The sequence below is a fragment of the Akebia trifoliata genome, chromosome 4 (assembly GCF_017979445.1).
Source record: "Akebia trifoliata isolate Shusen 1 chromosome 4, ASM1797944v1, whole genome shotgun sequence".
NCBI lineage: Eukaryota > Viridiplantae > Streptophyta > Magnoliopsida > Ranunculales > Lardizabalaceae > Akebia > Akebia trifoliata.
This window is the reverse complement of record NC_141378.1, coordinates 17,210,456-17,234,128: the sequence shown is the minus strand read 5'-3', so window position 1 is coordinate 17,234,128 and position 23,673 is coordinate 17,210,456. Positions and strand designations below refer to the sequence as shown.

General features: G+C 36.2%; 1 protein-coding gene across 7 annotated transcripts; it reads left to right on the top strand.

The window, feature by feature from the left end:
- Positions 1–22,268, top strand: LOC147404212 (uncharacterized). 7 transcript variants are annotated; one of them, XM_086440073.1, is made up of 6 exons: positions 3–212; positions 1,992–2,074; positions 2,413–2,543; positions 2,736–3,711; positions 18,421–18,495; positions 21,922–22,268. In XM_086440073.1, exons 4-6 carry the CDS (start codon positions 2,818–2,820, stop codon positions 22,036–22,038), a joined length of 1,086 nt encoding a protein of 361 aa, XP_086296199.1. In that variant the 5' UTR covers positions 3–212; positions 1,992–2,074; positions 2,413–2,543; positions 2,736–2,817; the 3' UTR covers positions 22,039–22,268. The 7 variants fall into 7 exon arrangements, with proteins under 7 accessions (XP_086296204.1, XP_086296199.1, XP_086296200.1 ...); XM_086440074.1 differs by lacking the exon at positions 1,992–2,074 and having other exon boundaries at positions 2,741–3,711; XM_086440072.1 differs by lacking the exon at positions 1,992–2,074.
- Positions 22,269–23,673: the final 1,405 nt, after the last annotated feature.

Below are 23,673 nucleotides of genomic sequence, written 5' to 3'. Positions count from 1 at the left end.
GAATTGAGTCCTTTATACGAGGAAGTGTGTTACTGTAAAAAGAGAGAGAGAGAGAGAGAAGGAAAAACGAAAAAGAAAAGCCAACAACACAGCCTTAGTGCCTCACACTCTGAACGAATTTATCTAAATCAACAGTACTCTCTTTCTCAGTTTTGCAGATCGATTCAATCGATCGATTTCTTAGCCGATTCTATAAAAATCTCCTTTAAAAGGTGAAAATAGATCTCTTTCCACACTTACTTTACTTCTTCCTTGTTTGAGCAACTTTTGAGATCCTCAGTTACTTATTGAAATATTTAGGGTTCTAGATTTGATGATTTGAGTCTCTTGAATCGCTTTCTTTTCAGGTTTCTGGTGAAATTTATATTAATTTTGGTTGTGTACACTATTAGATTTTCAATTGTTGAAGAATGTGTATTTTTAATGACTTAGATGCGATTAAGATGTCAATTATGAGTGAATTTGGAGGAACTAGAGACTCCATGACTGTATGATTTGTTTTGAATGTTTAATTCAATATTGCGATCAGTTGTTGGTTAAGTTTTGATGATTTTTTAGTAGTTTAATGGTTGTTTTTATGATCCGATTGGTGATGATTGAACTGTTTTGCTCCATGAAATTTTGAAGTTGATGGACACTGAATTCTTGATTCCGAGAGTTCTTAATTTAGTTAATAAACTTGTCGAAAAGCACAAATGTAGTTACATAAGGATAAATAATTTTTTGGCTCAGAAATATTGGATGTTTTTCCGCGATTTGATGTATATGTGAAAATTTCAGTTCATGTCAACATTAAAGAATTGGAGATTGCAGTTATAAGTTTGAATCTGATTTTGGACCGGAATTTAAGCAAATATTGTGATTAATGTGTTATTTATTTATCGTATAAACACTTGTTGCTAGTAGTATGACAGTTGCATTGTTGGCATTATTGGAGTTTGGCTCTTCAAGTTGTAAAATTTGTATATTTAATAACATATGCTGCAGAGGTGAACTCTGTGATTGTTGTAGCTGACTTTTGTTGCATAATTTTACTCTTGGAGTATAAAATGAAATATAGTTAGTGAGTTCTTCATGGAAGGAATGTGCTTGTAAAAAAATGAGGATGAAAAATTAATGGTAGTTTTAAGAAAGTAATATGAAGTTTGTTTTTTTTTCTACTATAGCATCTATATTCTTGATTCATTGATCCTTGTTTCCATTTTAACTTTCTAAATTACGGTTATGCCTCCCAAGATCAATATTCCTCGAGGGCCCAATTTCAATTAGTTTTAAGAGGATCATATTTGAATGTTAGGGTATATATGGGCATCTTTTGTTCCCCCTTCCTTCCACACGTTCCTCTCTTTGGGTGGGGGGTGGGCCAAGGGATTTCAAGTCTGTTTATATGGAAAATGAGACCCAAGATGCAAAATTTCTAACATATATATATATAACAAAAATGAAGGATATGATTAATAGAACAAGTACAATCAGAATTCAAATTGAAAAAATAACTAAAGAGAAGAAAAAAATATATATATTTCTAACTCAAGGTATAAGGATTGTTCCTAACGAGACAAGTTGTGATGATAAACGATTAGAATTGCCTAAACATACAAATATTTGGCAGATATTAAATAGAATAAATGACCTTTTAATAAGCAAATAACACTATTTTATGAATTTATTTCTTGAAAGAATATACCTTCTATGTATTATTCAGTTTCCTAGGATAAATGTAAAACTTTGTTTTGATTAGAAATATTTCGATAGGACCACAACCCATATACCATCTTCCTAAAGGCATTCGAACTGAAAAAGCAGGGCCCAGAAATGTTGCCTCCCCTCCCCCGTCCTTCATTTCTTATCAACATGATTGCATGTTGCCCCATGCCTTTACCAAACAACGAGGAAGTGAGTCTTCTGGTTTGATCCCGTGGACCCAAATTCCTTGTCTCCCAAACTAACCTGAATTCTCTGATCCAAACCCAATTATACTCTTTGTGCAGAAAATTATAACAAATATAAACTGGCTTTTCTTTGGAAAGTATTGGAGATTGTTAATGGAGCTACAATGAGGTCTCTTCAAAAGGTACGAGTTTCAATCAGAATAACAAATGAAAACTAGTGTAAAAGAGTACTCACAACTAATCCAAGTTTCCAACCACCTATTTTACATGTTATTTTTAGTACAACACATTGTTTTCCTCCTTTTTTGACAAGTAAGCATTTATTGCCTGAAGAACCACAAGGAAACGTGAGAGAGAAATTCCTAAGCATTCTCAATTATTGCGTCGATTTACATCTTTCGCAAGAAATATCTATTTTCTAGGATTTTGTATTTTATATTGGCAGAATCCATTTATTTACTTCATTGGATAACTTAAGAATTTGTACCAAACATTCTCATCTGTTGACTTGATTTTCCAGCACCATACCTGGTCTCTTCATAATTTTCCAAGATAGCATCAGTGTTGCTATAAATTTCAGAGCATAGCATGTCTGGGGGGTTTTAGGTGATCAGATAATTCTGCATCGACCCATTCTTTAGGAGACAATAAGTAAGTTATATCCTATTTTGTCGTCATTTCAAATTAAATTCCCCTCTTTATGTTGTTCCTAGGATCTGGCTATTTTAAAACCATTACAATTATTTTTTTCCTACCCATTCCGTGAATGGTAGTACTTGGTATTTGTTTTTTTATTGGAGTACACTTTTGGGTAAATGGCCTAATATTAACTTTCTTATGTAGAGAAGCCTAAAGCAAAATGCTGTGGTGATTGGAAGTGTACAGAACATACTTTTTGAATTCAAACACATTTTTTTCTAATGTGATGGACCTTAAGGAAGATCGCCTCCAGATGAACAGCGATGGAATTAGTAATGAGGGTTTGTGCTCAACCATCAAGAGCGAAAATGTAGATACTTACCGTACACCACGTTATAGTACAGATAAGGAGGGAAACCTGGCAACTTGTCGTGTGTGTCAGTGTCTAGAATCTGACACTATGGGAGATGCTGCATTGGGATTCTTGGATATCATCCCTCCACTACAAGAAGTTCCAAAGATCAATGGGGATCAGAACTCCAATAGTAAGGAAGTCCAAAATAATGATATCTTTCATGATAAGAATTGTGAGAGGGAATCTGGGTTTATTGAGTTTGTAAGCCCTGAAGGGGAAATATTCATTTGTAAGACTGATATAGAGACAGGCAACCATAACCATCAAGACACTCTAACTGATCTTGGTTGTTCTTGCAAAAATGATCTTGCCCTAGCACATTATGCTTGTGCATTGAAGTGGTTTATTAATCATGGATCCACTGTTTGTGAAATTTGTGGAAGTGTAGCAAAAAATGTTAGACTAGCTGACTTTAAAAAGGTTGTGGCTTCTCTTAAGGACTATGAAGCATTAAGGGAAAGAACTGCTACAGGGGAACCTACTGTTGCACATGTGCAGAATAATTCAGGTGTAGATCCTGATGCCATGGCTGCTATTCGAAGACAAAGGCTCAGTGAGATTTCATTATGGTTTAATCCACACAATAATAATTCCTCAGTGGTTACACAAGGAGTTACAGAACAAAGTTCTAATGTATCCACTGAAGATCCTCTCCCTGTGGAAAATCCTGCAACAAAATGGGCTGTGGAAGGAACTGGAATTCTAGTTGCTACTGGGCTTCTTACTGTTACTCTAGCATGGCTCATTGCTCCTCGTGTTGGAAAGGTATGTTTTGATTTGATATTGTTTTAATTTCTCAAGTAGTTAGATGGATATTACGATGTCTGTACTAGGGTTTTCACCTCTACAAGTATGGTATGGGCCAGCTGTATATTTAATATTGAAATTTTTTGTTAAATAATTTATGTTCTTTATTTTGATTTTTAATGCTTGGGTATGGTTGATTTTTTGTTAAATAATTTTGCTGTTTATCTCAGTTGACCCATGTCGGACATTGTTAGTAAACTTTGAAACGAGGACGCATCATTTTCTAGAAATTTTATGTGCTCCACACCATATCCAAACATCAGACATGTGCAAAAATGCTTTACCAAATAAATGTTTAATATATTTAAAAATTAAACTTTCAATCTTTGCGTAGGTTATTTACAAATCTTCTAGTAATTAAAAAAAAATGTTTTTGTATTTTTTTTTCAACACAAATCCAGATAGACCTGTTAGTTTGGAAGGATATATTTATAAGATTGTTGTTAAGATGTTGGCCTTAAGATTTAAGAGGTTCTTTTTGTTGTGTTTTCTCCTGAGAAAAAACCTTTGTAGGAATGGCTAAATAATGTATTATGTTATTATAATATTTCGTAATATGGGGAGTATCTTGTAATTATAACAAGTTTTGATATAAATAATGGGAGAGGGGTTGATTGACCCTAATATTTTATTGTTTTCCTTTCTCTAATCTCTTTTTCTCTTCTCTCCTCTCCATCTATTTTATCTCTTCTCATCTTTCAATCTAATCTACAACTTGGTATTAGAGCGAAGGAATCCAATTTTTTTTTTCACATCTTTGTCGAAGAACACAACTAAAACTGCTGACGTTAGTAGGGTTTTACCGAAAATTACATGGCTTGAATCGCCATGATTTATAGAGGTTTTTGGTTTTTTTTGCCGGATTTTTAGTTGAGTTCTTGATCGAGTTAGTGGAGGTTTTTCAGAAAAATACGAAAAAAAATAGATTCTCGAAGTTCTGTTCGTCTGATTTCGTGGGGGTTTTCGCAAGGATTTTCTTGATGGATTTGGTCAATATCAAAATTCTCTACACATTGGAAGTGGTCTCACTCGATTCCGTGACAATTTGATGATTCAGTGAAGAAAATCCTCCAATAGTTTTGTCACCCAGGCTATTGTGTTTCGTTTTTTTGTCTTTTCTTCAATCTTCATTAGATTTGAATCATATCTAGCAAGTTTTTCAACTCTTTTTTGGAGCACATATGTCGGTGGATAGTAGTTCCAACGTTAGTGGATCCAATCGGGGTGCTCCGGTGACCATTCCTCCGATAATGGGCTACAGAGATAACCCTGGATTTCAGATTACGGCGACGATAAAATTGGATAGTACTAATTTTCTAAAGTGGTTTCAGTCCATTAAGATGTTTATCGGCGGAAGAGGGAAATTAGGGTACCTCACAAGTTGTATTACGAAGCCTAAGGAGGCTGATCCTTTGTATGATCGGTGGGAATAAGATAATCTGACGGTAATGTCATGGTTATTGAATTCCATGCAATCCCAACTTAGTAGGAATTATTTATTCCTAGATACAAAAAATCAAATTTGGGAAAAGTTTACTAGGACTTATTCTCAGAAGAAGAATGTGGCCCATGTGTTTCAGCTTCACCAAGATGTGATCACTCTTTGTCAGGGGGAGACAAGCCTAGCAACATATTACACCAATCTTCAAGCATTATGGGAGGAGTTGGATCACTATCAGGTGATTAAGTGGAAGAATGATGATGATGTTGAGGAATTCGGAAAATTGACCGACCAAAACAGAGTCTTCCAATTTTTGGTTGGCCTCAGCCCAGTTTATGAGTTTCTTCGAGTTTAGATTTTGGGTTGTGACTCCATTTCACATATAGAGGATGTGTACTCTCTTGTACAAAGCGAGGAAAGCCGACAGACTGTGATGCAACCTCTCTTTTAACCATGCCCCATAGTTTTCATCCCCTCCGAGTCTAACAAAGATAATAAGGGAGGAATCAAACGGAGTGTGATAGGTGGTGATGAAAAAGTCAATCTACAGTGTGACCATTGTGAAAAAACTAGGCACACCAGGGAGACATGTTAGGATTTGATTGGTAGACCGGTAAAGTTTAACAAGGGGAAACCATAACTACAAAAGGCTAATGCTCATGTTGCCATCCACGACAAGCCAGAGTCTAGTTCCATTGGTTTTAATGCTTCAATTGAATTATCTACGACCAAAGAAGAAATAGAGCGTCTGAGCAAGCTTCTTACAAAGCTCGAAGGATCCTCCAGTTCCTCCTCCTTTTCCCAGTCAGGTATACATGCCTCTACAAATACTGTTAGTTTCATTTCCTCTCGTTCCTCCTGGATTATTGACTCAGGAGCTCTGATCACATGACTAGTACGCTTTCCTTATTTTATTCTTATCAGTTATTATCTGGTAAAGACAAGGTTAAAATAGCAGATGGTTCACTCTTTACTGTTTCTGGTAAAGAGGGCATTAAAATTGATGACTCCTTGTCTTTATCATTTGTACTTCATGTTCCTAACATGTCCATCAATCTTCTTTTTGTGAGTAGTCTTACAAAATCCTTACATTGTATAGTCACATTCTTACCTAATCATTGTGTTTTTCAGGACTTGTTTCTAGGAGGACAATTGGTAGGGGTCGAGAAGTGAATGGTCTTTATGTTTTGGATTTGTCTTTAGTACCATCCACAGCTCTTCAGTCAGTCAGTCAGTTAGTCAGAGTAGTCTTAGTCAGTCTTATCACTCCATTTTCTTGTGGCATGCTCGTCTGGGCAATTTGCCTTTTCAGTCTTTAAAAGTTTTTTTTTCCTTTATTATTCAAGTCAGTGTCTGTCTTGAGTCTTCAATGTGAAGTCTGTCAATTGGCTAAGCATTATAGAACTTCTTTTCATCCAAGTAATAAAAAATCTATTTCTACTTTTACAATTGTGCACATTGATGTATGGGGACCAACTCCTACAACAGCGGACGGGGAATATAGATATTTTATTTCCTTTGTATATGATTATAGTAGATACGCTTGGACTTATCTGATCTACACCAGAGATGAAGTTCCTTGACAGATAAAACAATTTCACAAGATGATTAAAACTCTGTTTGAAAAGTTTATAAAAATATTCAAATCGGACAATACTCCAGAGCACTTTGAAGGAGAATTGAAACAATATCTTGTAGAGAATAAGATTGTTCACCAGAATTCTTGTGTTTATATCTCTCAACAAAATGGTGTAACTAAGAGGAAAAATCATCATCTTTTGGAAGTTGTTCGAGGGTCGCAGTTTTCTATGTCTGCCCCCCTAAAAAGTTATGGGGTGTTGCATTGCTTACGGCTACCCATCTTATAAATCGTATGTCATCACGGGTCATCAATTTTCAGTCTTCTCTTCAAATGTTAATTCTAAATCATTTTCCGTTCCATTTGCTTTTACAGATCTTTAGTTGCATGTGTTTCATTCATATTCTAGGTCCCAACCGTATTAAGTTAGATGCTAAAGCTATTCGAGGTGTCTTTTTGGGATACTTGTTAACTCAAAAGGGATATAGGTGCTTGGATCCATCTACTAGAAAACGATACATCTTCAGGGGTGTCTCATTCTTTGAATCTACTCCATTTTTCATTCGAATGCTACTCTTTAGGGAGGAAATGAGTATTGAAGAGTTTGGTAGTATCAAAATCCAAACCCTTTACCTTCATTGCCATATGTAGCTCTTCTACCAACTAATATGTAAGCCTTTGTTGCTAGAGTCTACTTTAGAAAAGTCAGTAGATAAGGGAAAAAAGCTTATGTTAGGGCAGTCAATAGATAAAGAAAGAGTTGAAAGTTTATTCCAGTCGTCATAAAACAATCAAATAAGAGACTCTTGCTGAGCACACCAACCAGATGGATTCTCCAACATCAGGTAATAATTCTTCTGTTCTTATTGATCTTTCTAATCTTGATATACCTATTGCCTTACGGAAGGGAACTCCCTCTTGCACTATGCACCCAATTTCTAACCACGTCTCTTATTTTTCACTATCCCCTGCATATCACGCATTTATTTCATTCATTTCTTCTATTCTCATTCCTAACAGCATTGCAGAAGACTTTAAAACTCCTGAATGGAAGAAGGCAATCCAAGAAGAAATGGAATGCTCTATTAAGAATAATACATGGGAGATGATAGCTTTGCCAAAATGAAAAGAATTAGGAGGCTGTAAGTGGATGTTTACTGTAAAACATAGAGTTGATGGCACAGTGAAAAGGTATAAAACACGACTTTTAGTAAAAGGGTATACTCAAACTCAGGGGTTGATTACGCAGAAACATTTACTCTTATAGCCAAGATGAACACCATTAGGGTGTTGTTATCCCTTGCTAAAAATTTATCTTGGCCTTTACATCGGCTAGATGTAAAAAACGCCATTTAAACAGAGAACTAGAAGAAGTATACATGCATCTTCCTCCAGGTTTCAACTCTAGAAAGTGAAGGAAGAGTGTAGATTGAAAAAATCAATTTATGGGTTGAAACAGTCTCCTCGAGCTTAGTTTAATAAGTTCAATAAAGTGGTGAAGCAAGTAGGGTAGACTCAGAGTCATGCGGATCACATTCTTTTTGTGAAAAAGGAAAATGACCTTATCACATTCTCATTGTATATGTTGATGATATTGTGGTGACGAGAAATTGTCCTCATGAGATACAGAGGTTGAAGAAGTTCTTTGCCACTGAATTTGAGATTGAAGACCTAGGAGACCTAAAATATTTCCTTGAAATTGAAGTGACTCGGTCCAAGAAAGACATTTATTTTCTAACGCAAGTATGTGTTGGACTTACTTCGTGATACTGGGAAACTTGGTGCCAAACCTGCAGATACTCCAATGGATCCCAATCAGAGGCTTGATAACACAAAGGTGAACTGTTAATAGATATTGGGAAGTTTTAGAGACTGGTAGGCCATCTCATGTACTTGCAATTGACTAGACCAGATATAACATATGTGGTCAATGCTATTAGTAGTATATGCATACCCCAAGGACTTCCCACCTTGAAGTAGTAGGAGTCCTTAGGTACTTGAGGTTGCCCTTGGAAAGGGAATTTATATGTTAATCATGGACATTTCAGAATAGAAGCATTTACAAATGCAGATTGGGTTGGGGCCCAATCCAGGATATTGCACATTTGTTGGAGGTAATCTAGTTATTTGGAGAAGCAAGAAACAAATTGTGGTTGTTTCGTCTAATGCTGAGACAGAATATCGAGCCATGGCTTAGGGTACAACAGAGATTATTTGGCTTCGAATCCTATTAGGTAAACTTGGTGTTAAGGAGGCAGAACTTGTGAGACTTTACTGTGATATAAAAGTAGCCATCAACATAGTCCTTAACCCTATCCAACACGACCGTACAAAGCATATGGAGATTGACAGACACTTCATTAGAGAGAAAGTGAAATCTAAAGTTATGTCTCATATGTGAAGTCAGATGGTCAACTGGCAGATGTGTTGACTAAAGATGTTCCCAAGAAAAACTGGATGAAGCTCTTGGCAAGTTGGGCATGATTAATATCTATGCCCCACTTGAGGGGGAGTGTCGAAATAGCTAAATAATGTATTATGTTATGTTGGAGGGATTCTATTATAATATTTAGTAGTATAGGAGTATCTTGTTATTATAACAAGTTTTGATAAAAATAATGAGAGGGGATGGTTAACCCTAATCTCATATTTTTCCTTTCTCTAATCTTTTCTTCTCTCCTCTGCTCTCCATCTATTTTATCTCTTCTCATCTTTCAATCTAATCTACAAGTACCTTCACCATAGAAGAATTTGAGAAGAATAATAATCAAATCTCTTTGTGAGAGCTTGGCAGGAATTTATATTAATTAAAAGAGTCAAATTACAAAAAAGTCCTTACAAGTAAGAAATAAATAAAAGACTTTCACTACCAAGTAATTATGACTAAAATAATAACTAACTAGATTATTCTAATACTCCCCCTCAAGCTAGGGTGAATATATCAACTAAACCCAGCTTGACAATGTGAGAATTAGTGATAGACAGACAAACATACTTCGTAAGCATATCGGTAAACTGATCTGAAAAAGGAACAAAAATTGTCTGAAGGTAACCAGATTGAACTTTCTCCCTGAGAAAGTGAATATCAACCTTAATATGCTTAGTTCTTTCATAAAGAACGGAGTCAGAAGCAAGCATAATAGCAGACTTATTATCATAGAACAAAGTAGAAGGACCAAGAACAGTAAACCCAACTCTGTCAGCAAAGATCGAAGTCAAATTAGTTCACATGTACCAAGGGCCATAGCATGATACTCAGCTTCAGTAGAAGAATGAGATATCACATTTTGTTTCTTATTTTTCCATGAGATAAGATTATTACCATGAAAGGTACAAAAATCAGAGGTAGATCTCCTATCTGTAAGAGAGCCAGCATAATCAGCATTGTAAAACAGGACAAATGCGGTTGAGCAGTGGAAGAATAGAAAAGTCCAAGGTCAGGACGTGACTTCAAATAGTGAATAATGCGATAAACTGCATCAAGATGATAAGTACGCAGAGTATGCATGAACTAGTTGACCACACTTACCACAAAGGACAAGTTCGGTCTAGTGTTGGTCAGATAAATCAAACGACTTACAAATCTCTGATAAGAAGAGAGATCCGATAAAAGATTTCCAGAATTAATTTGAAGACGATGATTCTGATCCATAGGAGAGAAACAGGACGATAATCAAGCATCCCATGTCCTGAAGAAGATCCAATGTGTATTTACGTTGAGATAACGATATACCACAGTGAGAACGGGTCACTTGTATTCTCAAGAAGTACTTGAGTGGACCAAAGTCCTTAACCTCAAAACACGACCCAATAGTGTCTTAGCCCTGTCAATCCACTGTGCATCATCTCTAGTTACAATGATGTCATCCACATGGACTAAACAATGGTACAACGACCATCCACTCTTTAACGAACAAAACAAGTATGATCTGAATGACATTTAGAAAATTTCATAGAAATAATAACCTTAGAAAACCGTTGAAACCAGGTTTGTGAGGACTGCTTGAGGACATACAGAGATTTAAGAAGGTAGCAGACCTTCTCAGAATAATCCCTCTAAAGACGAAATCCTAGAGGAGGGTCCATATAAATAACCTTAGTCAAATCACCATTCAAAAAGACGTTATTCACATCAAGTTGGTGAAGTGGCCAGGAGTTACACGCAGCTTGGGAGATAAGAAGTCGAACAATGGAGAGTTTAACGACAGGAGCAAATGTGGCACCAAAATCTTTCCTCGGAGTTTAGCAACTAGGCGTGCCAACAATACCATCTGCGAGATATTTCACAGTCAAGACCCATTTACAACCAACCGTCTGCTCCTTAGATGGAAGAATAATAAGCTCCCAGGTATTATTGTTTTGCAAAGTATCCATTTCAACAGACATAGCTTTAGTCCACTGAAAGTCTCGCAAAACCTTTGATACAGACCGAGGAACGCGAATAGAATCAGTAGTTGCAAGGTAGGCCTGATAAGAGGAAGAAAGACCCTGATAGGAAACAAACTGGGTAATCGGATTATCAGTAACACAGCCCCGCTTATCTTAGTGAAGGGCAATAGGTAAGTGAGAGTCAAAAATAGAAGGGATAAGAACAGGTATATGTGTGGAGGTAAAAGAGGGTATACCTGAATCCAAGAAGGAGGTTGGCAAGGGTGTAGAGAGGTGAGGGCGACGAGTGTAGACCTTGAGCGACGACGAAGATGGAGGAAAAATTGGAGAAAACAACACGATAGGAGACGGGTCCTGCAAAGTAGATGTAGCATGAAACTATGAAACATTTAAAAGAAAGTAACATCAAGAGAGTGGATGATACAGTGAGAAACTGGATCATAATACTGATACCCCTTGGACATAGACATAGAGGAGTAACCCAATAAAACACATCGAATGACTTTGTCATCAAATTTTGTACAATTGGGCGTTTTGTCCTGAACAAAGCACGTGCACCCAGCGACTTGAAGTGTAATAGGGAAGAGAATGCTATCAGGTTGAAGGACATGAAGAGGCACCTGTTCCTCTAAGGTGCGACTCGGAACACGGTTAAAAAGAAAAGTTGCAGTGAAGACTGTTATATTTCAATATGCCTTTGGAATATGCCTTCCGTGAAGAAGACAATGGACAATGTTCATGAGGTGGCGGTTCTTGCGTTCCACCACCCTGTTTTGCTTCAGGAGTATAAGGATAAGTCAACTGGTGAAGCATACCATTCTCATGAAGATAGGAGCGAATCCCATTAAATATATATATATATTCCCCCCCATACTCAGACCTAAGATATTTAATAGTGATATTGTACTTAGTTTGAAACATTTTAACAAAATTAACAAAAATTGGGAGCACCTTAAAACATGAATGTATCAGATAAACCAAGTGCAACGAGAATAGTTATCTATAGATGTAACATAATATTGATGACCATTAAAGGCAGTAACAGAGAAAGGTCTTCACATATCAGAATGAACTAAATCAACAATTGCATTAAATCAATGCATACGAGGAATATAAGAAGTACATGTGTTTAGAAAGTTCACACACAGAGCACTGAAATTTATGTCTACTACAGACAGTTTTTAAAGCAGGAAATAAAAAACATAATTGTTGAAAATTAGCATGTCCTAAGCGAGTATGCCATAAATCTAGAGTTGTGATGAAAAATGTGGTTACCAGATGATGGAAACATAGAAGCCGGAGTAGCAGTAGACTGAGATCCAAACAAGTACAACCCATCCCTCTCATACCTCTTGCCAAAAATCTTCCTCGAAGTCAGGTTTTGAAAAATATAGTGAGTAAGAAAAATGTAACTGAACAATTATGAGATTTAGTAATACTACTAACAGACAAAAGATTATGAGATAGTAAAGGACATAAAGCACAAAATCTAGAGAAATCCCAAAAGATAAAGGGATGATACCCTTGTTGTGGATAGGTGTAAGAAATCCGTCAGCAAAGCGAACCTCCCTATGGGTGGTGGAAAAAATAGAAGAAATAAAGTGGCTAGACTTACTGGTCATGTGATCAGAGGCACTAGAATCAATAACCCATGTCAGAGGAGTAGAGCCAGACTGAGTGACATTGAATGCAAAGGATGTACTTGGAAGCGTAATACTTGAGGCCTTAGTCGAAAATGTTTGAGTGTGAGTTTGAATCTGATCCCGGACAATATTGGCAATCTGAGTTGTAGCTGTTGTAAGTCAATTGTGTCAAGTGAAGAAAGAGGATCGGTGAGAAGAATAGATGGGGATTCTATTGTAGCAACACAAAAACCAGTTTGTCCCAAAGATGAATTAGAGAAGATCGTGGAGCGAACCTTCTCATAACCTGTCTTCCCACATTGACTGCAAGTAAGACCACTCCCTTTACCACAATCACGGCTACCAGGGTCACGATTTCCTGATCCAAGGGTACGAGAGTCGAAGAAACTCGAGTTGGCAGCTAAGGCCATCTGACTTGTAGTTGGAGCAAAAAGAATGTCAGGGGCCTGAGTCTGAGGAGGAGAAATATGGTAACGACGCTCATCACTGTCAATGGTCGCAAATATCTCAAATAAATGGGTGGTGTTGAGGAACTGTGTCCGAAGTGCTTAAACTCTAGACGTAAACCCATAAGAAACTGGTAGGTCTGATATCGAGCAATTCTCTTAACCACATAATCAACTACCTCTAAAAATAACTCAACCGTAGACTCATAATGAGAAAGTTCCTCCCAACGTGACTGAAGGAATCCGAAATAATTAGCTACACTCTGAGTTCGTTGGGTAGTCTGGTCAATGTCTCAATAAAGTTCATAAATCCTCGAGTCATTCCTGGCATATACGCTAAGTAAGTGTTGACCATGAAGATGGAAATGTCTCATGATACATGAACATGGTATAGATTCGCTATTCCATGGAGTTAAATAACCACCCAAAGATAGTGCAGTTGTCGATCTCCCATGATTCAAATTTAAGATCAGTAAGTGTTGGTTGGATAATAGTTTCAGAGAGCCATCCAAATTTCCCTCTATTACCTAAATAGAGTCGCATAGATCAGGACCATGATTGAAAGTTCCAGACATCAAGAAGGGCGGTGTTGATATGTTGGGCTGAAAAATTTGCCCCAAGAGTCGGATTAGAATCCTTAGACTTTGGATTTGTCGTCATTACTTGCTAGAAAAGAAGTAACTTTGGTTTGATTGGCCGCCCAAAGTGGAATAAACCACAGGTAGAAAGGGTAGCAGAACTATCACAGGGCTTTTACACAGTTCACACAACAGTTTTGTTGTTGTCGCAGGTCCCAAATAGCAATCCTACTTCTATCGTAGGTCTCTACAGCAATCCAAAACAGCCAAACAACAAATCGCAGGTCCCAAACAGCAATCCTGTTGCTATCGCAGATCTCCACAGCAGCCCAAAACTACCAAACAACAAACCTTCTTCTACTTTTCAAAAAAAAAACCTGCTTCTATTGCAGGTCTCCAGAACAGCCTAAACAGTAGTTTTGATGTTGTCGCAACATCCGGACAACAGTCTTGTTGCTGTCGGCAACTCACACAACAGTTATAAGCAACCCAAAGAGTCTTGTTGCTATTGTAGGTCTCTACAGGAAGACTAGAACCTAAATTGCAAACCCTCAAACAGTCCAGAAACTATTCCTACTGCTGTCGCACCTCTTAAATAGTCAAAAAATTGTTATCGTAGTGATATATTTTTTTTTTGCAGAAACCCTAACATAGGGTAGAAGCACAGCGCACTATTGCAGCATGTGATAGAAAGAAAAAAAAAGGTAAAGGACCCCCAAAGGGGAGAAGATCGAATGAGGCTGACTCTAGGTTAAGGTTTAGTGAATATAGAGGAGAGGAACCAAGGAGGAGAGAGGAGAGAAGAGGGCAAAATTCCTTAGTTTTGATATCAAGAAGAATTTGAGAAGAGTAATAGTCAAATCTCTTTGTGAGAGCTTGGCAGAAATTTATATTAATTAAAAGAGTCAAATTACAGAAAAACCCTTACAAGTAATAAATAAATAAAAGACTATCACTACTAAGTAATTATGACTAAAATAGCAACTAACTAAATTATTCTAATAACCATAGGTAGACAAATGCTATCATATTGGATGGGTTCTTAATTGCCAATGAGTATTGATTGTAGAGTTTGTTTAGGGATCAGTGATCATTGTAAAATTGATTTGAAGAAAACATATGATTACATCGGTAGACACCCCAAATTGCATAAGCGCCCACTCATGAAATGGTTTTCAAAAACTTGATCAAAGCCCAAAAGACTAACAAAATCCACAAGGCCCAAGTGTGCAAAATCTTGGCCTTTGTTCCAAATAAAAGTCCAAAACCCACTAGTTGGCCCATGGGTTCCCAATAATTACTAGATTTTTACCAACTGTGCTAGAAATCAAGAATCTGACCAATCTAAAAAGGTAGGGATCCCTTGATTTTTACCAAGTGTGGGCAAATCCAACAAGAAGTTTTGATTAAAAAATTCTTCGAACTCTTACATCTTCATGGCCAATCTAAGTCTCTTTTTTTTCTCGTTTTGGGAATCTAATGACATTAAACCCTCTTGGAAACATGGGGAAGGTCCCATTGACCGACATGAAATATCATCCATTTCTTCTAAAAAATGAGCTCCTTCATTTTTGATTGATGGTCTGTAAACTCCTAAAAGACCTTGGAAAAGTCATTCCCTTCTCGATTTTATCTTGTAGACACTGAGAAGCCCCAACCATTTAATCAGTGACATTGATAAGTTCATGTCCCAAAACATGACCAAACTCCCAATAAGCCTTAATAGCCAGCAAAACACACCAACCTTTGGCCATGAAACCCCAAACTTTTTTTTTGTTTGCTAAGTAAGCAAGGGGTTTAGTGGTTAATGGAGGTGAAAGTATCTTCAACGGGTTTGAACCTAGGTCATGGGATCAACTCTCCTCAAGCCCTTACCACTTGGCTAAGTGGTACATTCATGAACTAAATCCAGTTTAGTTTCCTGAATCGTTATAGATCTCGTTTATAGGATCTAATCATTGCTTTCACCACCGTAGCTTGACCTTATCCAAATCCCTATTATTCCGTTTCTTACATTCATTAATAATCTCTTCCTTAAGCCCTTTTCTCCTAACTATTGCCTTGAGGAGCTTCTTAGATAATTCCCTCCCAAGAAACTCCACTTTCTCGTGCATATTTGTACCCATAGACCCCACTTCAACGATTGGGACATCATTGAATGTGATCCCATGAACCCTCTAGAATTTCTCCACATAAGGCATACAAGTTTGTGTAAGGGGTCACACATCATATACATCATGGTGCTCTCGGGCTCTTGTCAGTTTTGGGCAATGCAAACTAGTATTCCTCCTAAAGACTATTACCACTTCATTTTTTCCCCAATATGATCTTGAGTAGAATGGAAGAATCTTCGCTCCATTCACGATTCTGGCTGAGAGATACATCGGCCTCTGAAGCATGATCATTCACTCACATAAAAGAATTGAATATTCTATCCATGTTAACACATTTGGTTTCTATAGATGCAAAAACTTGCTCTACCTTGGGATCTGTGATGATGGCTTGAAATCTCTGCGACTTGAGCTCCTAGGCGTGTCTGTAACATAACCTCTCTGGCGCCCAAGTTAGGCAATAGATAATGATAGAATCATGGTGTAATGAAAGCATAAAAACGTACCTTCTGATGTCTCTGCTATTCTTATTTATAGAGTGAGGATCCCCTAAGTCTTGTGGGATTTGTTTCAAACCTTATCATTATCTCATTTCAGAAAGTGGATCTTGGGTTTTGGTGTACCTACCCAGATCCGGTCTCTATTCCCCCCTCCTTAATTGGGATTCTCTCTTTTATTAGCTGCAAGCCCTTATTTGGGCTGGATTTTTACCCATTTCACTCCTAATTTTTCGAGGATTTGGTTTTACTTAACTGTTTTGCGTCCTAATCCTTACCCGACCTTCTGAGGTTTATGCCCATAAATGCAACATCATCCGAGCTAACTAGTTACTCGGACTTAGATAATCTGCCTCAGTTAAATGAATTTGTGTGAATCCCTAGGTGCCACATGTCAGCTCCTGTTGCTCTAAAAAAATAGCATCCACAGTTTCCATCCCCAAATCTGAGACTCCCAAATTCAGAACCCTTGGACAAAATGTGGAGTCTGGGCTAGATGCATGCTCACTTAGAAACCTCAGCATATATGAATGAAACAAAGTAAAGGGCAAACAAGTGACTTTGAACGATTGACTGTTTCCCAAAAATGGAATAGGAATTCATATTCTCAACAATAGGAATATTAAAGGAGTCATGAAGAGCATCTCATGTATCCCAATTTGCGTATTAAATGAAATTGCATTAGAAGAATCCCTCACTGTTGCCTTACTGTAGGAAATCTGCTGATAAATGAGATAGAAGAAGGAATGTCACCCATACTGATTTTGACCATTACATTATTCTCTGAAAACGTGCATCCGAACCACCTCTTCTTTGGATGGAACATGGGCTTGGAGAGGTAAAATTCGCCTCACCATTCGCAGATCACTCTCCATGGGTACCAACTGCAATTCAGTCACACTCTTTATTGACCAGAATTTTTTAGTTCAGCTTGAATCAGACCAAGTCTGGCTTCTGCCTGAATCTGATTTTTTTTTTTTTTTTTTTATAGGTGAAGATCAAGATAATATTAATAAAAGGGGGTCGAGGTGACCGGGTGACCACTCCAAGAAGTACAGAAAAACCAACCTGACAAAAGGAACAACCCAAAAAGAAAAGAACTACTCCACAACCAGATTACACACCCTATCCCTCTTAACAACAAAATCCTCAAAAAAGATGCCCTGAAACTCTTTAAATAATTTACACCAGAAAAACAAGAGCGCTAAGATGGTGACCCCAACTTCCTGGGTATTGGAGACTTTCCCTTCAAAACAATTATTACAGATGCTCCAACACACCGCAAAAGGAAGCAACCCCTCAAGACTCGTTTGGAATTGGCAAAGTGAAACCCCCAACCTTGCCTGAACGGTCGAAGGAAACGGCCTGAATCTGATTAATTCCAATAAATCACTGTTCACGACAAGTTGTTTAAGTTGTGACACATGCTGTCACAAACTCATCCTGATTCCAGGTCTAATTAGTTAGGCTTGGATAGCTAGGAGCTCCTTGACAAGTGTCTTCTGTTTTCAAAGTGTGGCCTGTAATCTCCACCTTCAGGGGAAGATGGAGACCTGACTTTAAAGTTTGATGAAGTTAGCTGTTCCATTTGCCAATACCAGGTTTAATTATTGAATGCGTAAGAAAGGCAAGGAATAACGACCTTGGAAGAAAGTTAATTTTCTATTTCTTTCTTGTTGGGAATCACAAATGGGTTCCTACAGTGTAGTAATTTTTTTAAGGTTATTTTCTAGTTGTCATGCTCAGGCACAAGTGCACGTCAGCACATCATATTCATTATGATTAGTGTCTTTGATGTAGAACTATTATTTGAAAAAATCACATCTATTGTTTTATTCGATGCCAAGGATTGCATTGCCTATGAAAAGGTTTCTATCCATCAGTGTGGTTTGTTAACACCACTAATGCATTTATCTCTCTTGTGGCTTTTACAGTTGTGTTTCTTGATATCCTTTATCTAACAATGTGCATTTTGATTTGCAGAAGACTGCAAAAAGTGGTCTTCACATCCTTCTTGGTGGTATATGCGCTTTGACAGTTGTTGTCTTCCTTCGCTTTGTAAGTAGATCATACATAATTCTCCCTTTTGATTTGTCCCTGAATATGATGGTTACCATGTATTTTTGCATAAAGTCAACTCTTCTATTAGTTAATGACTTGTATTTGAGGGATCTGTTTGGTATTATTTCCTCACTCAGTAAAAGTTCCCAGTTAAAACTTAATTAAAGCTTAACTTTCCTTGTGAGCAGTGTTTGATATTACTTCCAACAAGAGTGTACACGATCTAAAAAATGGGGTGGCTACTGCTACATGCAGTGGTTTAGTATTAACAAACTTATGCAACTTAAATCTGTAGTCAGAGATGTGATTGGTAGGCCTGTCAATGGATAGTTGATTATCCGAATCCATATTCGAATAATCAATTATTATTTGAAATTTTCAGATATCGGATTCAAATTCAGATAAATTTTTTACTCGAATCCTCATCAGATACGGATTCGGATATTAAAATGTCCACTCCAATTATATATCCTATCCGAATCCAATTAGATATAATATATATTACATCCGAATAGGACATTATCGGATGATAAGATAATCGAATATTGATTTAGAGTATCCATCGAATTTTGTATTGGAATTCAGATATCAGGAAAAAAATAATTCGGATTCGTATATTCCCATATTCGATCCAATTAATATCCATTGATAGTGACTGGCTCCAGATTAAGATTTTACCATAATTGATCGAGGATCATCTTCCTTCCTTCACTTCTTAAAGAGAAACTATCTTCCTTCTAGTAATGAACTTTATTAAGCCCAAGTTTGGTTGATTGAGCCCAACCTGGGCCCACAATTTGGAAGCTTTGGTCCCATTTATGAACTGTATATTATATCAACTCTCCTTTTTACGACTTGACACAACCTTCCGATCCAAGTAACTCATAATGATATCCTAACATGTAACTATTCAATTATTTGCATTATTTGGAGTTTCGACTGTTATGATATTGTACTCAAAGAACAAGTTTGTACATAATTTAGTCAATGTTCATGGACATCAAATATCTGGATGTTTAATACCACCACTAAAAAAGACTCTTAAGGTCTCATAGGTCACATTAACTTATTGGTCTTAACCACTAAATGTTCAGTAATATCTTTCTATGGTATTTATTTTTGGCTTATGAAGCTTGTATTTATTTATTTTTTGGTAAAAAGATTATTTATTTATAAGACAATTTTGGAGGACTCTCATGTAAGTTTGGGTTTTAAAAACGGGTCCCGTTCAGCACCAAACATTTTGGCCAACATTTTAGCCAACCATTTTTGTCCTACATGGGTTAGAAGTTTTGGAATGGCCTGATTTTTGGTGAGGATGATCTCTACGGTGAGGAGATCATCCTCACCAAAAATCAGCCCATTCCAAAACTTCTAGCCCCATGTTTACAAGTTGAAAAATCGTGGACTGTCCATTTTTTGTAAACTATTTTTTCTGGGGTTAGAAGTTTTGGAATGGGTTGATTTTTGGTGATGATGATCTCCTCACCGTAGAGATCATCCTCACCAAAAATCAGCCCATTCCAAAACTTCTATCCAATGTTTTGAAAAATGTTTTGCCAAAATGTTTGGTGCTGAACATTTCCCTTTAAAAAAAAATACTTAGTTGTTGTTGTTGTTGTTTTTTTTTTTTTTTTGATAGGCAAAAGCTAAATAATATATTAATAGAGGGAAAAGAAAAGACAAGAAAGGTGTCCAAGGAGGCCCAAACAAAATAACATAAATATATACAAGAGCCTATCTGGCAACCAAGAACAAAACACTCACACTGAGCATAACAAATCCCATCTAAACAAGAAGTCCTCAAAGAAATTTCCTCTTAACTCGCTTAACTACTTGTTCCGAAAAAATAAGAGCCCCAAGATTGAGAATGGCATTTCTCGCAAATAGTTTGTTTGTTTAGTTGATGCCAAAATAATCATTTTTTGAAGGAAAACAAACTGTTAAGGATATGTTCTTAATGATTCTAAGGAAATGTATGGGAGAGGAGTAAGTTCAACCTATGTCCTCGAAAAATGAAGGTTCTTTTAGTCATTGTTGATCCCATGCATAGTGTCAAAGTTCGATATATTTCCACAAAACATATCGAAATATTTCATTCCATAAGGTCCAATGTGAAATTTAATTGAGAGTTTCTTTGTGAATACTTTTTGGTGGAAATCACTATTTTTTTTTTTTTGATCAGTAGTGGAAATCACTATTCATTTTGCCAAATATTTCAGTGAATAGTGAATGTTGACCTAGATGATCAAATTTGTCGTATAAAAATGGAAGATTTCGATGGGAATATTTCAATGAATGGTTAACTTCAACCAAAATACTCGTAGAAGTATGCACATACAATCGCCAATTTTCTTATTAGTAAGATATGTTTATAACTTATTTATTCATATTTGAAATGTATAGAAAAAATATTTATGATAATGTGAGGATGTAGTACATGATAGCTTGTTCCGAAAGTGGTTTACATATTAAAGTAGTTGTGATTAATGTGATATTATTGTTCCCATTTTCAATACACATAGTTGTTTTAGTTGTCAGACTCTTTAGATACTTATGCAAACTTGTAACAAAACACTATTGATCTTCATTTTCATAATTCACATGGCTGTTTATTCTAATTTGATGACTTATTTGTGTGTTTTCACGTCTGTTTTATCATTTTTAACAATTTCAATGAAAACTTTCCCAACAATTCCATCATTTCATAATATTTTCAGCATTTCCATTGAAATTGTATTGATTTCCACATTGGTCAAAATATTTCTATTTCCAGGATAACCGAAATAGACATCGAACTCGAAATATAATTCTTTGGTTGCATGATAGAATCAAGGGTTGATGTGAAGACTTGGTTATAAGTTTGGGGTAGTTTACACTATTTACGTTCCCTGCAAAATCAGTTGAGCATCATCATAATGTTCATAATGGTTGAAAATTTTGTGTGCCTGTGCAATTATACTATCGATATTGTTATTTTAGGACAAACTATTCCCACTCTACTTGATGGTAAATAGTCCTGTCAGTATCAAGATTTTCTTGTTTTTCAACTGACGTATGTAAATATCGTCCCGCCTTCCCTGTTTAGAATGTGCCGTCAATTGTTTTCAAGCTGTTTGTTTTGACGGACATTATTTGTAGTTTATCTTTGTACAAGTGAAATTAAGACTTTGAATCATTGTTTGTAGTTTAAAATCTGTTTTCTCTTGGATGCTTCAAGGATAAGTTATGGTTAGATTTTTGGTTCATGCACTGCAAATGGGAAATACAGATTTCAAATTTTAACAACTATTTGAATTACTCAGATCATTGGTGTTGGCCAATATTAGTCTTTTTGGCTATTTCCCTCATTGTTTGGTACTTATTATTTTTGGATTCAAGTTTTGAGTTAACTTAAATTCATTTTTCTTTTAAAACTCACAGATTGTTCTATCAAGAATCAAATATGGACCTGCACGTTACTGGGCGATCTTGTTTGTCTTCTGGTTTCTTGTTTTTGGAATATGGGCTTCACGAACTCATGGTGCACATTCTACATGAGTCTGTAGGTATATTGTTGATGCATAGAAATTCAATTTTCTATTTTTGAATTCTGAACTTCTTGTAGAACTTACTGATGCCACCCTTCATAGCTGAGATTTTGGTAGGATGCCTTTTTCTTGTAATTCTTGTGTTGAAAAATTCTTTTAGCTTGGGCTGCTGCTCAGTTCATAGTCCCTGCTCTATGTGGGCCCATGATGTCTTCTTACATCTATTCGATGAAGATCCTATATTCATGACTAGTCTTAGCTCTCTTTTTAAGCTCCCAACCATAGTATTAAATTTTGACATATTTCCACGAAATATTTCCATTTCCACAAGTTTCGACATGAAATTTAACCTACAGTTTCTTTTGGTATATATTTCAGTGGAAATGATTATTCATTTCACGAAATATTTCGATGAATAGTGAATTTCAATCTAAATATCAAATTTGAACTATAAAAATGCAATATTTCGAGGAATAGTAAACTTCGACTGAAATATTCTTTTTTGAAAAAAATTATAATTTTTTAGGAAGAACTTGTAAATTACACATTGTATTTACTATAAAATGTTGCACATAACATTCATCCGTTGACGTAAATGAATTATGATTAGTTAACGTTTTATCCTACCATGGACGCTGTGTCCACCCCATGGAGCAGGACTGAATGGTTCCCGAATTGGAAATCATCTCATCTTGGGACACTACACTTCTTGTCTTACCTAATATGGTTCTCAAGGTAGTACATGTACGGACTTGATGATGTGTATATTTTTTATTAGAAAGTAAATTCAATTATTTTCTCTCTTCTGATAACCTTACATGGTACAAGTGTTTGGATGATTTGTGCTGTATTCTGTTTCACAGGTTTTAATCTTTCATACCCGCTCTGATCCTCTTATTAATGTGAAAGTCTTCATTTATGCAACTCTGGTTTTATACACAAATCCTATCTTATCTATTCTCCATTTAATGAAGAGTTGAGCACCAGTGTGTGCTGATTCTGTGATTATCGTGATTGGAGATCCATCAACTATCATGCTTTGCTCAATGGGTTCTTCCTTTTATTTTCTCAAGGATTGATGAATCAAAGGATATTTTTGTTCCAATCCTTGCTTCTTCTCCCTTTTGAATCAAACTTTTCCTTGTCATAATGATTCCGTTCCTATTGTTGCCAATGATACAAGTTGGATCTTAGATGTAGAAATGTAATGTGGGCCTGATGGGAATTCTAATGTCCAAGGCCTCATTGGGACGTTAGCATTCTCCATCACATTTTTTCAATAATACTCTTATTCATTTTGTCTTTAGTGAAAAAGATAAAGGTATATTAGTCTTTTTTTACATATAAATACTTGTCTTTTGCATAATAAATATTAAGGACATTTAGTCTTTAGATTTAAATTTCTTATTTGCCAAACAAGTTGGGGATCAACCCGCACCCAATCTCAACTTGCGAACACCAATCCGTGCCCTTGTCCAACCAGACTTCGGACATGAAATGCTCAACCCGAACCTTACACAAATCGGATTAACATATTCCTCCTTAATACTATGTAATTTAGTACTTGTAAGGGTTTATATTAATATAAGTGATGTGTAAAAGAAATTAAAATTTATAATTATTATTTTTTAAATATGTTTAAAAG